Below are 17,540 nucleotides of genomic sequence, written 5' to 3'. Positions count from 1 at the left end.
GTTTTTATATAGTTTAGCTGTTCATCTCTGGTGTATAGTTGGCAATGATTTATGACCTAAGTCTCATGTGAAAGGAAGTTTTTTTTGAATAAGTTTTAAATAAATGTCTACTTACAGAAACATCTAGTTTATGTTGAATCCAGGGAAGTAGAGAAAACTTTTAAATTCATGGGAATTTTTTAAATGAATATTTTGTTTTCAAAATTTGTATTTTCTTCACTTGTCAATCCTATCAACTTTCTAGCTTTCTAAATGTCATCCATATTTTTAAGCTGTTGAAAATCTTTTCACAACTGGAAAAATATTTGAACTCATTCTGAGTTGAAAGTGAACCTATCCAAGCTTCACATGGATAACTCCAACAGTGATGAGGACACAGACACTGACTTTGACACCCAACTCATCATTCAACAGAGTTTGCTGGATATCTACAAGCCAGGAATAACTCAACATACATCAGAAGACAAGAGGTAATGTCTTCCTCATCAGCAATGAGTGTTAAGAAGTATCCAGCAGTTGAGACTAGTCATGATCTTAACAGAAACAGAAGGGACAGTCAGAGAGAATACAGGAAGTTACCTTAAGGGTTTTATTGCTGTGAAGAGACACCATGACCACAGCAACTCTTATAAAGCAAAGAATTTAATTGTGGTGGCTCACTTACATTTTCAGAGGTTCAGTCCATTATCACCATGGTAGGGAACACGGTGGCGTGCAGGCAGATGTGGTGCTGGAGGAGTAGCTGAGAGTCCTACATCTTGCAGGCAACAGGAAGTCAACTGACTGTCATACTTGGTGAAGCTTGAGAAAAGAGACCTAAAAGCCTGCCCCCACAGTGACACACTTCCTCCAACAAGACCACAACTACTGCAACAAAGCCACACCTCCTAATAGTGCCACTCTCTTTGAGGGCCATTTTCTTTCAAACCATCACAGTTGTCTTTTGGGTTTTTTTTTTTTTTTTGGTTTTTTGGTTTTTTGTTTGTTTGTTTGTTTGGTTTTTGGTTTTTGGTTTTTCGAGACAGGGTTTCTCTGTGTAGCTTTGGAGCCTGTCCTGGCACTTGCTCTGGAGACCAGGCTGGCCTCGAACTCACAGAGATCCGCCTGCCTCTTTAATCCCGAGTGCTGGGATTAAAGGCGTGCACCACCAATGCCCGGCTGTCTTTTGTTTTGTTTTGTTTTGTTTTGTTTTGTTTTGTTTTGTTTTCAGTAGTGGTTGTAATTGAATCCAAGGTCATGTGGATGCAAAGCATGAACTGTACCACTGAGTTACATTCCCAATGAATAACTGTAATTGAAGTGTGTAGAGAATATAACACCCAAATGCACAGTAAAACTTGGAAAGAATTAAGAATTTAATAAGTAAGAAAATAGTAGGAGGGTAACAAATGCAGGTGAGAAGATGCACATTGGAAAGCAGAAGGAACAAATATATGCAGGCTATGAAGGGCCAGAGAAGAACAGAGCACAGTTGTCCTTAGGGAGTTGAAGGTACCAAGACACATAGGAAATTAACTTGGCAAGGCAGGTGAGGAATCCAGTCTTTTAGCTCTTCAGATCCAGGGAGGGAGTGCAACCTTAGGAGAGACGATGTCTTCTGGGTGAGTGGATTAGAGTTTTGTTGGCACTAGGTCTCTAAGAATTACCCTCACCCTGGGTAAGTACAGTTTACAGCCATACACAGCTAGTTGTATGCTCTCTGATCAGCAACATTGGCCCCAGGGGTTGAAACCATTGCTTTTCTGGGTTGATAAGCCCAGTTTGCTTGGCCTGGCAACCTCTATTCACCTGCTCAGGTAAAGCAGGATGGTTTCTTAACCTCAAATGACCTTACAATTAAATATGGAAATGAGGATTAAATAAAGCCTATAGGATTTTTAAAGATTTATTTTGTATTTTGAATGTGTGTGTGGTGTGGATTTATGCATCTGAATGCAGGTGCCTGTGGAAACCACAGGTGTCAGATCCCCTAGAACTGGAATTGTAGGTGGGTGTGAACTGCCCAGTATGGGTACTGGGAACCAAACTCTGGTCCTCTGCAAGATCAGGACAGGCTCTTAATCACTGAACTATAACACCAGAATCCAATAGTATTATCTAACTGTAACAAATTCATGGTGTGATCACAATATGCATGAACTATTCCTTACTATTAACTCACTTAAATTTTAATTCTCATTACTTCTTTATGGGGAGGTCCTGTTATTGTTATAAATAATATTTAGAAATAAGGAAACTGAGGCACATAAAAGTAACTTACTCAAGTTCACTCAACTAATGAAGAGCAAGGTAGTCTTGCAGTCTGTGCTTCCCACCACAACACTATTCTTATACATTGCTGTTCACTTTAGGATGATAATTAAAATAATATTTAAATGCTTAAAGTTTTACAAAGAAATCGGACTTACTAGGTTGTCTTGTGATATCAATCTTATGGTTGTGGTATTAAATGCATAACCAAGCATTTGATTTCAAATTAATACTTTTAGTCTAGAAGTGTAAGAGATTTTGACTAAATATGGAAATGTTTCATGGAAATTGAAGTTGTAGTCATCACATAAATTTCATTTATTAAATTTCAAAACTTGTACAATACCCAGAGAAGTTTTATGATTGGACCAGGCATTCACTGGTGTTAGAAATCTAGAATGGAAGCTGGATAGTGTTTGCTGCACAAACATGAGGTCCTGAGTCCATATTGCCTGCACCCACATAAATGCAAGACATGGTGGTGTACGCCTAGAACATCAGTGCTCAGGGAAGGCAGCGAGGTGTCAGTACCTAGAGCTCGTGAGCCAGACTACAGTCAATCTGGCTGAACTGATGAGCTCCAGCTGAGAGACCCTATCTCAGAAGACATGGTGGAAAAGCAATGGAGGAAGACACCTGATGGTGACCTCTGGTCTTCTTGCACATGAATACTCATGCACACGTGTGAATGTGTACACACATGGACCACACGCAAAAAGGAAAAGATTATTCTTGTGTTGTATGGAGTAGTGGCCCAACTAAAGGTGCTTACTCCCTAATTCCTAGAACCCTGAGTACACAAACCTTATGTAAAACTGAAGTAAAGCTAAAGGGAATAAAGATGCTAATCACATAGAGTAGGTGACCCGGGCAGGCCCAGTGTAATTAGTCACAAGGGCCCTTACAGGTGAAGGGTGGAGGAGGAAAGGTGTCACAGAAGGGAGGGCAGCATCCAATCAAGGACCTGGAGGAAGAAGGAACGAGTCCATGTACCAAAAGCCATGTGATGGTTCTACAAGTTGGAAAAGACAAGGAACAGAACCTTACCTAGAGCCTTCAGAAGAAGCCAGATTTGCATGAGTCCAGAACCGAAGAACCATGAAGTCATGGCTTTGTGCTGTTTTAAGTCAGTAGCAGTGTGGTCATTTCTCACAGAACATAAACAAACACAGCACTAAACCTGTAAGCACAGTTGTAAATGTTTAAGAGACTCAACTGGCCACATTGTAAACAGGACAGAGTGTCTAAGATAATTCATTCTCTCCAACCTGGACTTTTTGAGTAATCAGAGAAAATCTAAGATTCCTATATTGAGTTGAGTGTGCTTGCCCACAGTCCCTGCAGAAGCAGAACAAGGCAGCTCTGGGCTACATAATGAGATCTTGTCTCAAAATTTAAAAATTCATATATAATGCTTTAATGTTCAGATATCTTCATAAAAGTAGAATTTAAACTGTTACTGTTTCCTGAGAAAGAATTCTGACTATAGGGAATTCACACCCTAATAGTTTATTTTTTAACAATAATTTTTGCTAGAGTATCAATTTTTTTCATGTGATACAATTGACTCAGACAGATTTGAGTCAATTAAGCATAAATTGAAGGCATAAACTGCAGTCTAGATTCCCAAGTTGACCTGTTCCTTGCCTCCAAGAAGTTATATCTAATAAGGAAAAGCAGACCTGAAGGGGCAGTTTCCCTATAATGTGTTGAAGAACATACTACATTTTACAAATGGAATTCATCCCTCTCCCTCAACCCTTGCACTCACGTATGAGCACACATGTGTGAGTGTGTGCATGCATGGACATGTGCACTGGAGATCAAACCTAAGATGTTATGCATACAAGGCAAGCATTCTAAGCTGCACGCCCACCTTCATGGCAAGTGTTTCTACTAGGTCTCAATGAGTACCTCAGGTGGGAGTTTATCCCTGAGAAACTGCAACTGTTTTTGCCTTTTCCTTTGGGTTTCCATCGAAAACATTAGATTTATAACTACATATTTTTTTCTGTGCAGATCCCATTTCTTTTTGAGTGCTGATCATAAGAAGATAGTTGAAGCAATAGAGACAGTTAAGTACTCTTCCTATTTTCCCTTCCATGTGTGGTGAGGTATAGTGGTGGCAGCATTTCCTTCCATGCACCAAAAGCCTGGAAACAGTCTCCTACAGACTGCATTTGAAGGACCCGGAGTCTGAAGTGGCCTTTTCTGGGAGAAAATACTTCAGCATAACTCATCAAAGAATACCAGCATTCCTGTGTAGACAGAGCTGGGGGTGTTCCTGGACATAGGTGTGAGGAATGCCGGATGCAAAGCCTCAGTGCTCATCCTGTGACATTTAAACGCGCCTGTCACTGAAGATGGTGCTCAGATTCAGCCTCTCTCACACCAGCTTTGGTGGTAGATGGCAGAAGCAGCTTGGGCTTCTGTATGTGCCAAATGTGAATCTGTTTTGTTTTCCTTGTTACTAGGTAAGGAAGATGCATTGGCACACTTAACCAACTGCCATTCTGCATTTGATGAAGCCAACGGGGATGGTTGGCTTCCTCTGCATAAGGCAGCAGTGCAGTTAAATAAGAACATCTTAGAAATAACCCTGAAAGGTAAACTCCTTTTCACTCCTCTTGATGCTTCTGAAGAATAAGTTAAGTTTATTTCTGCATCTTAACCTGTGTGGTCTGATGAATTTATTTCAGCTTCCAAACCCGGTAAGTGGGAACACACCACCCACAATGGAGAAACACCACTTTTTTTGGCTGTCAGCAGTAGCCTCCTAGAAAATGTCCATTTTCTCCTTCTCAATGGCTGCAACCCAAATGCTAAGAATCTTGAAGGCAATTCTCCTCTTCTTACAGGTAAATGAGCAACTCGTCTTTGAAGAAGGGTCTAGGTCACCTCCGTGGCCACAGGTTTCTACAGTTACAGTACTGTCCATTCGGTCCCTGCTCTCTAGCTTGTGTTCAGCTGGGTGTGGTAATTTTCACTTTAACCAACTGTTCTTGACTTTGAAGCCAGTCTGGGTCACGTAGTGAGTTAAAAGCTAGCATGGATTTTGAAACCATGTCCCAAGAAACAAAACTTAAAAAAGAAAAATCTTCTGAGGAAGAATAAAGATTGTTGGGAAAGAGAATTCTGATGACTGCCTCTTTAAACCCAGCCCAAATGTAATTCTTGTCAATACCACTGCTCAAAGGTGTCTTTCATAGCCCCAGTCTTCCTGAGAAGGCAGTGCATAAACTACAGAGCACCACACCACAGGACATATGAGAACTGCTGGTCAGCCCCACCCTCTCGAAACCTCTTGTGTGATAATAGTGTGTAAGTCACATGTGAAAAAAAACACACACACACCGAGCCTTTCACAATGATGGTGGGAAGCTGGTTTCCTCTCTGGATTTTTGCCTTTGATTTATTCATGTTGTGTGTGTATGGAGCTGTAATCTAGGCCAGCACTCTTCTTTGTTTTGGCTGTTGCTAACTACATGATCATTTGTTTTCATCACAAAGAATCTCAGGGAGCATTCTGTACTATACACTTTCACTGCCTGTGAACAGAGCCATTCCTATAGATATTTCAATTGCATTTTAGCCCTCCATCCATTGCTGAGGTTGCTTCTGTTGCTGTTAGTATTCTCCTTCTAAGTAGCTGCAGACATCTTAGGACTGTACTAAGTATTTAGACTCTCATTAAAAATATAGTTCACTTTATTAAACATGGTTTTCATAAACAATTCCAAAATAGAATTAACGTGTAAATAAAAATTGTCACCACCACTCCATTTCACAGGTGAAGGAGCAATTTTAGTGGACAGCCACGTCAAATTTAGGTTTGCCTTAGCATTTCTGCATTTTCTTTTCCTTTTCATAAAATGTTTGCATTTATTTACTCATTGTCTGGGGGTAGTTGGGGGTCCACTGACATGGCACATGTGTGAAGGTCATACGGCAACTTTCAGAAATTGGTTCTCTTCTTCCTCCATGTGTGGCCCAGGAACATAAGTTGTCAGGCATGGCAGCAAGTCCTTTGCCCACTAGACCATTTAACTGGCCCTCCTCTTCTTTCATCCTTAAAAAAATACCATACATTATTTACACATAATACTGGGTTTCTTTATAGCATTTCTGCAAAGTGAAAAGTTTTATGCTGTGTGGTGTATTTTTAGGTGGTAAATACAGGGTTGCTTTGTATACTGATATGGCATCATCATGACATTTTCATATGTATATATAATGTATTTCTGTCATGTCCATTCCACCATTACCCTCTTGTCCCTCTAATCTCCTTCCTCTTTTCAGATACCCCCCCCAACACACACTTTCATGTCCTTGTTTTTGATGATCCAATGAATTTAATTAGGGATGCTTAAAAAAAAAAAAAAAACATGGGTGAGAGGCTACTTTAACAGGAGCATAGACAACTTACTAGTGGTTCCTAGTGGTTCCATCACTGAAGAAATGTCTCACTATCCTCCAGTAACCATTCACTGCCTGTGGATCCTAAGGAGGGTGCAGCTTGGGAGCCTCTCCATGAAGCTCCCATTTTCTTGAGAAAATAAGGTTAATAAGCTTTATCTCAACCATGTAAATACCCAGTAGACAGTAGCTGCTCACAGCTTACCAAAAAAAAATCAAACAAACAAAAAACAAAACAAAACAAAAACTACATCCCATTGATATAAAACACTACTAACATTACTTTATATCTGCCTTATTTTAAAACATGCTTCCTAAACACCGAATGCTGGATTGTGGGGGAGGGAAGGAGTTCCTTAAGAAGCTAAGGGGAACTAGCTAATATGCCACTTACCTTAAGCCCCTCTTAATATAATGTCCACCTCACAAATTTCCCAGCTGTTCTGAAAGACTCCTACGACATGGCCACCTTGCTGATCAGCCATGGAGCGGATGTCAATCTGCGATGTGCCAATGAGAGGACAGCTCTCCATGAAGCTGCCAAGCTAGGCAGACGGGACATGGTAAAGTTGATGCTGACTTCCGGGGCACACCCGGATGCCCGGAGCTCCTATGGATTTACTCCTCTTGCCCTTGCGGCTCAAAGCGGACACACTGAAATCATGGAACTCTTACTGCAGAAAGGCAAGGGTTACCCAATGACTGGTTACAAGAGTACTGAGAGCCAAGGGTTGGTTTGGGGGTACTAATATTACTTTGTATCTGCCCAATCTGTCTGTCTGTCTCTCATCTGTCACCCTCCCTTCCCTCCGCCATCCCCCAAGGTTTTCATGAGGCAACGTGTCATCAAGTTGTTAAGATAATAGCAAATTCCTCCTGACTACTTTGCTCTACATCCTAGCCTCTGCTCCAGTAATAACCAAACTTCAAGAGGAGAGAGGACTATTCATGCTGAATACTTTCTGACCCACATATATTTAGCTGTCTGTGTGCCGCAGGCAGTCCTTTAAACATGTGAGGCAGGTATCCACCGCATCCTGCACTTGAGGAAAGAGGACCAATGATGGTACCAGCTGCAACACTTCTTCCATTACACCTTCTCTCTCTAGTGATGACCATTCTGGTTTAGCTAGAAGGAACCCTTGGCTCACAAAACTTATAGATTGTTGAGACCATCATTAATGTTTCCAATAAAGCAGTGTATGAAGTCCCAACAGTGTATCTTTTTTATTTTCCTTATATCTAGAATCTTTGGCTTTTAGTAATATACGGTCCCAGTCTACAATACTCTAGATGCCAAGGTCCCCTATATTGTACACTTACTTCTTTTCTATACAGGGAGCAGATCCTCAACAAATGCCTATTAAATTTTAACATGGTGCCTGACATATTATCTAAGAGATGTCTAAAGTTATTCACTACAATAACAAAACAAAACACCAGATCTTTCATCTTTGAGGAAAACTATCTCTTTCCTTCTACCCCTCTGTGTTACTGGGGTTTAAACCAATCTTCTGCATTCTTCAAAAGAACTCTAATAATAAACTACATTTCTAGCCTAAGAATAAGCCTTTGTCTAGATCACTGATTTAAATATAAAGATGCAGGAAAGACAACTTTAAATCCTTTTTTGTAAATTTTTATTTAAATTAAAAACAATCTTATTTTACATACCAATCCCTCCCATCCTCCCATGCCCCCCACCAACCCTCTATTCCACCCCCATTCACTCCTCAGGGAGGGTGGAGGCCTCCCATGAGGGATCATCAAAGTCTGTCACATCATTTGGGGCAGGGCCTAGGCCTTCCCCCATGTATCTAGGCTGAGAGAGCATTCCTCCATAGGGAATGGGCTCCCAAAGTCCATTTGTGCGCTAGGGATAAATACTGGTTCCACTTCGAGAGGCCCCATAGACTGCCCAGGCTTCCCAACTGACACCCACGTTCAGTCCTGTGCTGGTTTCCCAGCTGTCAGGCTGGGGTCCGAGAGCTTCCACTTCCTCAGGTCAGCATTTCTGTCGGTTTCCCCAGCATGGTCTTGACCCCTTTGTTCATCACCCCTCCCTCTCTACACCTCAATTCCAGGAATTTGACTTGGCACTTAACTGTGGATTTCTGCTTCTGCTTCCATCAGCTACTAGGTGAGAAGGCTCTGGGATGGCATATAAGGTAGTCATCAATCTTATTATAGGGGAAAGGCATTTAAGGTAGCCTCTCCACTATTGCTTAGGTTATTAGCTGGGGTCAACCTTGTGGATCCCTGGACAGTTCCCGAGTGCCAGATTTCTCTGTAAACCTATAATGGCTCCCTCTATTAAGGTATCTCTTTTCTTGCTGTCTTTCTCTATTATTCCCTTGACTCAATCTTCCTGATCCCTCATGTTCTCCTACCTCCCCCGTGCTCCCAATTTACTCAGGAGCTCTTGTCTCTTTCCCCTTCTCTGGCGGACCATGTATGCCTCTCTTAGAGTCCTCTTGTTTCCTAGCTTCTCTGTGGATTATAGCCCAGTAATCCTTTGCTCTATGTCTAATATCTACTTATGAATGAGTACATACCATGTTTGTCTTTCTGTGTCTGGGTTACCTCACTCGGTCTTCTAGTTCCATCCATTTGCCTGCGAATTTCAAGATTCCATTGTTTTTCCACCCTCCCCCCACTCCCCTTCCCCCCACCCCCCCATCCTGCTGAGTAGTACTCGGTTGTGTAAATGTATCACATTTTTGTATCCATTCTTCAGTTGAGGGGCATCTAGTTTGCTTCCAGGTTATGGCTATTACAAATAATGCTGCTATGAACATGTTGAACAGATGTCCTTGTGGTATGAATGTGCATCCTTTGGGTATGTGCCTAAGAGTAGAATTGAGGGATCTTTTTTTTTCTCCATTTTTTAATTTAAATTAGAAGATTGTTTTACATGTCAATCCCAGTTCCCTCTCCCTCCCCTCCTCCCCTGCCTGCCCCCCACTAACACCCTACCTATCCCATACCATTTCTGCTCCCCAGGGAGAGTGAGGTCTTCCATGGGGGGAGGTCTTCAGAATCTGTCATATCCCTTGGGATAGGACCTAGGCCCTCCCCCATGTGTCTAGGCTGAGGGAGTATCCCTCTATGTGAAATGGGCTCCAAAAGTCCATTCCTACACTAGGGATACATACTGATCTACTACAAGAGGTTCCATAGATTATTTCTGAGGCCTCCTCACTGACACCCACATTCGTGGGGTCTGGATCAGTCCCATGCTGGTTTCCCAGTGATCAGTATGGGGGCCAAGAGCTCCCACTTGTTCAGGTCAGCTGTTTCTGTGGGTTTCACCTGCCTGGTCTTGGCCACTTTGCTCATCACTCCTCCTTCTCTGCAACTGGATTCCAGTTCAGTTCAGTGTTTAGTTGTGGGTATCTGCTTCTACTTCCACCAGCTGCTGGATGAAGGCTCTAGGATGGTATATAAGTTAAATCATCAATCTCGTTATCAGGGGAGGGCTTTTAAGGTAGCCTCTCCACTGTTGCTTAGATGGTTAATTGGTGTCATCCTTGTAGATCTCTGGACATTTCCCTAGTGCCTGATTTCTCTTTAAACCAATACTGGCTCCCTCTCTGATGGTATCTCTTATTTTGCTCTCCTCCATTCTTCCCCCTACACAACCTTCCTGCTCCTTTATGTCCTCCCCACTTCTCCTCTTCTCCCCTTCTCATTCTCCTAGCTCCCTCCCCCATCCCCCCATGCTCCCAACTTGCTCAGGAGATCTTGTCCCTTTCCCCTTCTCTGGGGGACCATGTATGTCTCTCTTAGAGTCCTCCTTGTTGCCCTACTTCTCTAGTGGTGTGGATTGTGGCTTGGTAATCCTTTGCTCAATGTGTAAAATCCATATATGAGTGAGTACATACCATGTTTGTCTTTTTGTGACTGGGTTACCTCACTCAGAATGATTTCTTCTAGTTCCATCCATTTGCCTTCCAATTTCAAGATTCCATTGTTTGTTGTTTTTTTCCGCTGAGTAGTACTCCATTGTGTAAATGTAACACATTTTCTCTATCCATTCTTCAGTTGAGGGGCATCTAGGTTGCTTCAAGGTTCTGGCTATTACAAATAATGCTGCTATGAACATCATTGAACAGATGTCCTTGTTGTAGGAATGTGCTTCTTTTGGGTATATGCCTAGGAGTGGGATTGCTGGATCTTGTGGTAGACTCATTCCCATTTTCCTGAGGACTCGCCATTCCCCTTTCTCCACAGCCTCTCCAGCATAAACTGTTTTTGATTTTAGCCATTCTGACAGGAGTAAGAAGGCATCTCAGAGTTGTTTTGATTTGCATTCCCCTGTTAAGGATGTGGAGCAATTTCTTATCTGCCTTTCAGCCATTTTTTATTCCTCTATTGAGAATTCTCTAGTTCTGTACCCCACTTTTTAATTGGATTATTTGTTGTTTTGGAGACTAGTTTCTTGAGTTCTTTCTATATTTTGGAGATCAGCCCTCTGTCAGATGTGGGGTTGGTGAATATCTTTTCCCATTCTGTGAGCTGCTGTTCTGTCTTATTGACTGTGTCCTTTGCCTTACAGAAGTTTCTCAGTTTCAGGAGGCCCCATTTATTAATTGTCAATCTCAGTGTCTGTGCTACTGGTGCTATGTTCAGGAAATGGTCTCCTATACCAATTCGTTCAAGGGCACTTCCATCTTTTACCTGTCAGATAAACCAGCATTTGCTGGCCAGCATTTGAAGCCATATCTGACTAAATTGCTTTGTTTTACCACCCTGTGTGGCTGCAGTAGCAACAGGGTCTCATAGAAGCTTGGATTTGGAGATGTGCTCACAAATCTTAATCCTCTTGTCTACTAGCTGTGTTTTGGAGGAACTTAAACTCAGAAACCCTGAGTCTTTTTACTTTAAATGAGGATATTAAAACCTACTTCTGAGGTTCATTGTGAAGTTTAGAAATTCTTTAGGATTCTATTTTTATCTTTGGTTTTTGAGACAGCCCTGGCTGTCCTGGAGCTCACCATATAGACCAGTGATGGGAAATGTCCTTCTGTGTATGTTTATCCTATTGGTTGTTGAATAAAGTACTGTTGGCCAATGAAGAAGCAAGTTAGGCGGGATTAGGAGTCGAGAAGGATTCTGGGAAATGCAGTAGAGATCCAGCCAAGAAGTGACATAGCAGGCAGATTCAGAATATAAGCAGGGCACTTCCTCTTTCTCTCCCTCCTGCTCTCTGCTCTGGAGTCGCTACGTGACCACCAGGAAGACAGGACGCATTCCACCGGCGTCCACCATAAGTCTTAAGATTATGGTTGATAATTAAGACTGAGTTAGCAGATGAGAAATCCTAGTCATTGGCCAAGTAGCATTTGGACCTAATATAAGTCTCTGTGTATTACTTGGGACCTTAAAGTGGCAGTGGGCAGCTTGGCGGAAAGTGCCCATGTGGCGGCAGGGCCCGGGCGGCTTCAACGGAAAGACTTATCGTTACAGACCAGGCTGGCCTCAAGCTCAGATCCACCTGCCTCTGTCTCCCAGTGCTGAGATTAAAGGTGTGTCCCATCACTCCTGGCCAAGATTTTGTTTTTAATTACATATGGACTGTCTCTGTGTGTATGCCACTAGTGTGTAGGTGTCCAAGAAGGCTAGAAGAGAGAATTGAACCCCTACAGCTATTGTTAAAGGTGGTTGTGAGCCACCCAACCAGGGTGCTGGAAACAGAATTCAGCTCTCCTGAAGAGCAGCAAGCACTTTTAACAGCTAAGCTCTCTCTAGCCCCAAGTTTAGAAATTCTTACACAAATAAAGGAACCAAGACATAGTGAACACTAAAAATTGGTTATTAGTTTACTGCATTCTAGAAATGAGGTTCTTATGCAGTCCTTGTGATGAAAGAGTCTGTTCTAAACTAAAGGCACATCCTTTTATTGAGCTCCAAATATGCCCAAAAAATGTGTCAGCTTCATTGAGACATCTAGCATCGACTCAGTCTATATTTTCTTCAGCTTCCAGCTCCCCTTCCAGTCCCTGCCCTAGATCTATAGGACACTTAACCTATATAGTCAATGAAGTGTGGGTACAGTTACGTTTGTGTAGGTATAAAATCCTCAACTTTAAGAAGGATTAGGGTCTTTTACTATGAAGCCTCTAATAATTTGAAAAATAACAAATGTCCCTTTCATCAAAATATCATTAAATGACATGGAAATACAGTTGCTTGTTGTGCTGCTCTACATGCAAGTGTGTTATGCATTAGGGTGGGTTTTATAAGCCATTCTAGAAAGAAGGCTACCTTTTACCAAGTATTCCTACTGGAGTTCCAAGTGTTAAACGACCTATTAAACTATTCTGAAAGTCAACCGAACTGTAATTTAGAAACTGCTTATCCCGTGGTTTTCTTCCCCAACTAATTTATACTGCACTTGGGAAAAGGCAGCACATTTTTATGTCTTTGATTTTTAGTGTTTTACTGTAACAAGTGCTGATTATTTTTAAATGTTTTATTTTTATATTTAAGTGTATGAGTGTTAATATGTACATATGTGCACCACATGCGTGTATGGGGTCCACAGAGATAAGAAGAGAACATCAATCCTCTGGAACTGGAGTTTTAGATGGTTGTGAACCACTTTGTGGGTGCTGGGAATCAAACCCTGGTCCTCTGTAAAAGCAACAATTGCTCTTAACTGCTGATCTGCTTTTTAGTGGAGGTAATGGTCTATTAAAATTACTTAAGCAATACAGTGGAAAAGAAACTTTGCCTAATGAGACTTTTCCTCTTTTTAGGGGCTGATGTCCACAGTCAGGCCTCTGATTGTTCCTCCATTTTACTTGAAGCTGTTAGAGGAGGAAATCCAGATTCTGTGACTCTCTTGCTGGAGTATGGAGCTGATGCCAACATTCCTAAAAGTTCAGGCCACCTGCCCATTCATGTGGCAGCTGACAAAGGCCACTTATTGTAAGTCCAATTCTGTAATTGTAAGCAACAGGAAATAGTAATAACTAAACTTTCTTAAAGAACAGTCTGGGAAATATGGGAAGTCCTGGGTCTCAGGTGATTTGGCTAGTTCAGAGTTTTAACCTAAATAGTAGTTGTTTTAAATTTGACATTTGAGTTTCTCGATGAAGAAACTAGCACTTTTGGTAAGGTTCCTAAATACAACCTGATTAACACATAACATTCATTGTAGGGATAACAGTATCATAGACAGGCTAATTCTGCATTGTAACAACCCAAAGTGCGTTTTTTCCCCCCCAGAGCTCTAAAGATGTTGGTTCCAGTTACGGATATTGCTGCCATCAAGAGGAGTGGGATCAGTCCAATTCACTGCGCAGCAGCTGGGGCTCATCCCCAGTGCCTGGAACTTCTCATTCAGGCTGGATTTGATGTGAATTTCATGCTAGATCAGAGAATCCGTAAATATTATGATGATCAAAGGAAGTCAGCCTTGTATTTTGCAGTTTCAAATGGTGACCTCTCTTCAGTTAAGCTGCTTCTGAGTGCTGGAGCTCTACCCAATCAAGACCCAGTCAACTGCCTACAAATAGCTCTCAGGATGGGAAACTATGAGCTCATAAGTCTACTACTGAGGCATGGGGCCAATGTCAATTACTTCTGTAGAGTTAACCCTTTGCATTTCCCATCAGCACTGCAATACTCATTGAAAGATGAAGTCATGCTCAGGATGCTGTTGAATTATGGGTATGACACAGAGCGATGTTTTGATTGTCCTCATGGGGACAGAATTCATCGTCCATGTACTTTTGAAGGCTGGACATCTACAGTCATTAAAGACACTATGGTAAGCCCACAGTGCTGGTAGTATTCCCTAAACAGTGGTCTGTAGCCTTGAAACTGTAACAATAGACATGATATACTCTTGGAAAAGCTCACACTTGGACAAATCTAGTATGATATATCATAACATAACTAAACCCAACCATGGGAAGATGTAAGAAGTACAGAAATAATTCAGAGGAGAAAGTGACTTTAGTCAAAACTATGAGGATGTATCACAAGTTCAACACAAGAGCAAGGTTTTTAAAAATGTATACAATCTTGTATTCTAGCTACTTTTTCTTTGAATGATTTATTTAGCTAGAATGTTTCTAAGTTCCCCATACCTATAATCACTGTGTTTCTTTGGTTATCCGTTTTAGCTCTCAAATTTCACCAGCCCATTTCCCTTTGCCATCTTTCTGATAAAATGAGAATCACACACCAGTCTCTTGGCTTTGCCTTACCTCCTCTGCTACTTTACAGGGCTTTCAAATAGCTTCCTCCACTTTTCAGGTCTTGTTTCAAGCGTCCTTTCCCATAGGCCCTTCCCTATCTATCTCAAGTAGTTCCCTCCTTCAATCACTTCTCTTATTGTGGAGACTTTTATAGCACCTATCTAGAATTATCATTTTAATTATTTTGCACCCCCCCACACACAAATATATGAACATCAGCTCTTATTCATTTTGTTTCCTTGCCTTTAGGTCTGCACTTAGCACATAGTAGATGTTCTATACATACCTGAATTTATATTATCAAAATGTGAAAACAAGGGCGGGGTGGTGGTAGCACACACCTTTAATTCCAGCACTTGGGAGACAGAGGCAAATGGATCTATAAGAGTTTGAGGCCAGTCTAGTCTACATAGTGAGTTTTAGGACAGACAAGATTACACAGAGAAACCCTGTCTTGAAACACTCCCCCCCAAAAAAAAAAAAACTGAAAACAAGTAAGATAGTGAATAGAAGACTTTGAAACAGTTTGATGAAATATAATGTTTTATTTGGTAATAAGGGTCCAAGTTGCTTTATACACTTGATTTGGCATTTAGGCATATACCATTTGGTATTATTTCCTGAACATCTCATACATTATAACTTCAACTCTCATTTGGGCATCTTGTCTAAGGGCACATAAATTATTTAAAGACAGCAAGCAACTGTCATATTGTTCAGGTATCAGGTTCAGATTTAGATTGTAAATAACAGAAAATGCAAAAAATTAAAAAGCTGTAATAAAATGACAGCTGGGGAAAATGGCACACATATAGTTCCAGCTACTCAGGAGGCATTACTTGAGGCTAGCCTGAGCAACATAATAAGACTCTAAAAAATAGGACTAGCAAGATGGCTCAGCGAGTTAAGGTGTTTAACACCAAGACTGATGACCTGAGTTTGATCCCTGGAACCCACATAGTGGAAGGAGAAAACCAACTTCAGAACATTTCCTACAATCTCAATACTCACTCTCTTTGTCTCTCTGTCTCTCTCTCTTCTAAAAATAACCAAAGTGTCTCATTCTCTCCTCCTATAAGAACTATAAGTTATCTTCCCCCGAGACAGTTTTGTATTTAACAGGAGAAACACACACCCATATTCCAGCTAGCTAGAAGGTTGCCTGTGTCTTGCTTTTCTTTAAGGGTATCTGGGTAGCTGTTCAGACTCCCACTCACATCTGACAACTAGAACTGTCAGTTGTAAGGCCATCTTTATTGCAGACAACCAAGCAACAAACATATGTAACTACCTGTCAAGCCTCCTTACCTTGTGTGGTTCTGAGGCTACAGTGAGATCAGTTAAGCTTGTGACTCAGTTTAGTACTCTTTTCATTACTCTGCTAAACTAAGATGCTCAGTGCTTTGGTGTCTGCTTCTTTTCCTTTCAGTTTTGTGAAGTCATAACTTTGTCATGGCTACAGCATCTTTCTGGAAAAGTTGTTCGTGTGATGCTTGATTATGTTGATCAAGTTCAAATCTGTTCAAAATTGAAAGCTGTGCTTGAAAAACAAAAGCTCTGGTCAGAAATACATTTTATCTTGAGTGAGTATCTTTCTTATAGAAAATTCTTACCAAAACACTTATCTTTTATTTTTAGAACATTCTTCTGATTAAAAGGTTGACCTAAAAAGAATAGAAAAATACTATTCTTTTTAAATGGTGCTATTCATAACTACACTTAATGTGTGCTTATCATCATTTCCTATCTAATTACTTACTTTGTAGGTAGGTAACACTTTTTCCCTTATGGCTATAAGGAACAATACACACCAATAATTATAAGTTATAAATTGGCAATAGCAAGAGGGAAAGCAAAGTTCTAACCCTGTAGCATATAAAATGATGCTTCTCCAAATGAATTCTCTCACGTGAGCCAAATTAAGATTTTCTTACATCTCTTTTCTCCTGAGGTGATCTTTGAGCTCCAAGAGACAGGATGGGGGAGCTGATATTAAAGTACTTGAAGGATTTGGGGGTCTCACAAGCCAGACTCACCATTGATGTGGGTCTGAAACTACCGCTGTTTCCCTACACACAGTAATGGCAAATAGAAATTTTATTAACACAGATTATCAAATACATTTGGCAACTAAGCCCTCAGGTTACCAAGAAAGAATTCTTCTTGTTTCAGCAAACCCTCGTTCTCTAAAACACTTGTGCCGCCTTAAGATCCGGAAGTGTATGGGACGGTTACGTCTGCGCTGCCCTGTCTTCATGTCATTTCTTCCATTGCCCAAGCGTCTAAAAGCTTATGTCCTTTACGAGGAGTATGACCTTTACGGACAAGAAAGCTTTACAGGAACCTGGTAATTGACCTATTTTGGAGGAAAAAGGTATAATCTGCAGCATTTTCTTAACAATTTACTCATTGTAAATGGCTTTTTTCTTCACTCTGTAATTAAAACTTCAGTGTAGTCTACACCATTTAAAGTCTTTCTGTGTGGTATACCTGTCTCTGAGCTATTCAGAGAGGCTTCAGAAGTCTCTCAGACAATACAGTTATTGTTCTTGCATTTGACTGTCCACATGACTCAAGGGTGAGATGCTACTGCTGAAGACATCCCACACTTTGGTTGCAGGACACAACGGCTGGGCATGTTACAGTAAAATGTGCACCTGATGC

General features: G+C 41.2%; 1 protein-coding gene across 3 annotated transcripts; it reads left to right on the top strand.

The window, feature by feature from the left end:
• The first annotated feature begins 333 nt into the window (after positions 1 to 333).
• Asb14 (ankyrin repeat and SOCS box containing 14) lies at positions 334 to 17,261 on the top strand. 3 transcript variants are annotated; one of them, XM_035452366.1, is made up of 10 exons: positions 339 to 470; positions 4,270 to 4,325; positions 4,722 to 4,856; positions 4,950 to 5,108; positions 7,105 to 7,356; positions 10,041 to 10,051; positions 13,448 to 13,599; positions 13,900 to 14,443; positions 16,306 to 16,459; positions 17,049 to 17,261. In XM_035452366.1, exons 1-10 carry the CDS (start codon positions 349 to 351, stop codon positions 17,225 to 17,227), a joined length of 1,764 nt encoding a protein of 587 aa, XP_035308257.1. In that variant the 5' UTR covers positions 339 to 348; the 3' UTR covers positions 17,228 to 17,261. The 3 variants fall into 3 exon arrangements, with proteins under 3 accessions (XP_035308258.1, XP_035308257.1, XP_035308256.1); XM_035452367.1 differs by lacking the exon at positions 10,041 to 10,051 and having other exon boundaries at positions 334 to 470; positions 4,270 to 4,323; positions 4,723 to 4,856; positions 7,105 to 7,350; positions 13,428 to 13,599; XM_035452365.1 differs by lacking the exon at positions 10,041 to 10,051 and having other exon boundaries at positions 4,270 to 4,354; positions 4,730 to 4,856; positions 13,428 to 13,599.
• The last annotated feature ends 279 nt before the right edge of the window (positions 17,262 to 17,540 follow it).

The sequence above is a fragment of the Cricetulus griseus genome, assembly GCF_003668045.3.
Source record: "Cricetulus griseus strain 17A/GY chromosome 1 unlocalized genomic scaffold, alternate assembly CriGri-PICRH-1.0 chr1_1, whole genome shotgun sequence".
Taxonomy (NCBI): domain Eukaryota; kingdom Metazoa; phylum Chordata; class Mammalia; order Rodentia; family Cricetidae; genus Cricetulus; species Cricetulus griseus.
The sequence above is the reverse complement of the archived record's forward strand: the minus strand, read 5'-3'. Positions and strand labels throughout refer to the sequence as shown.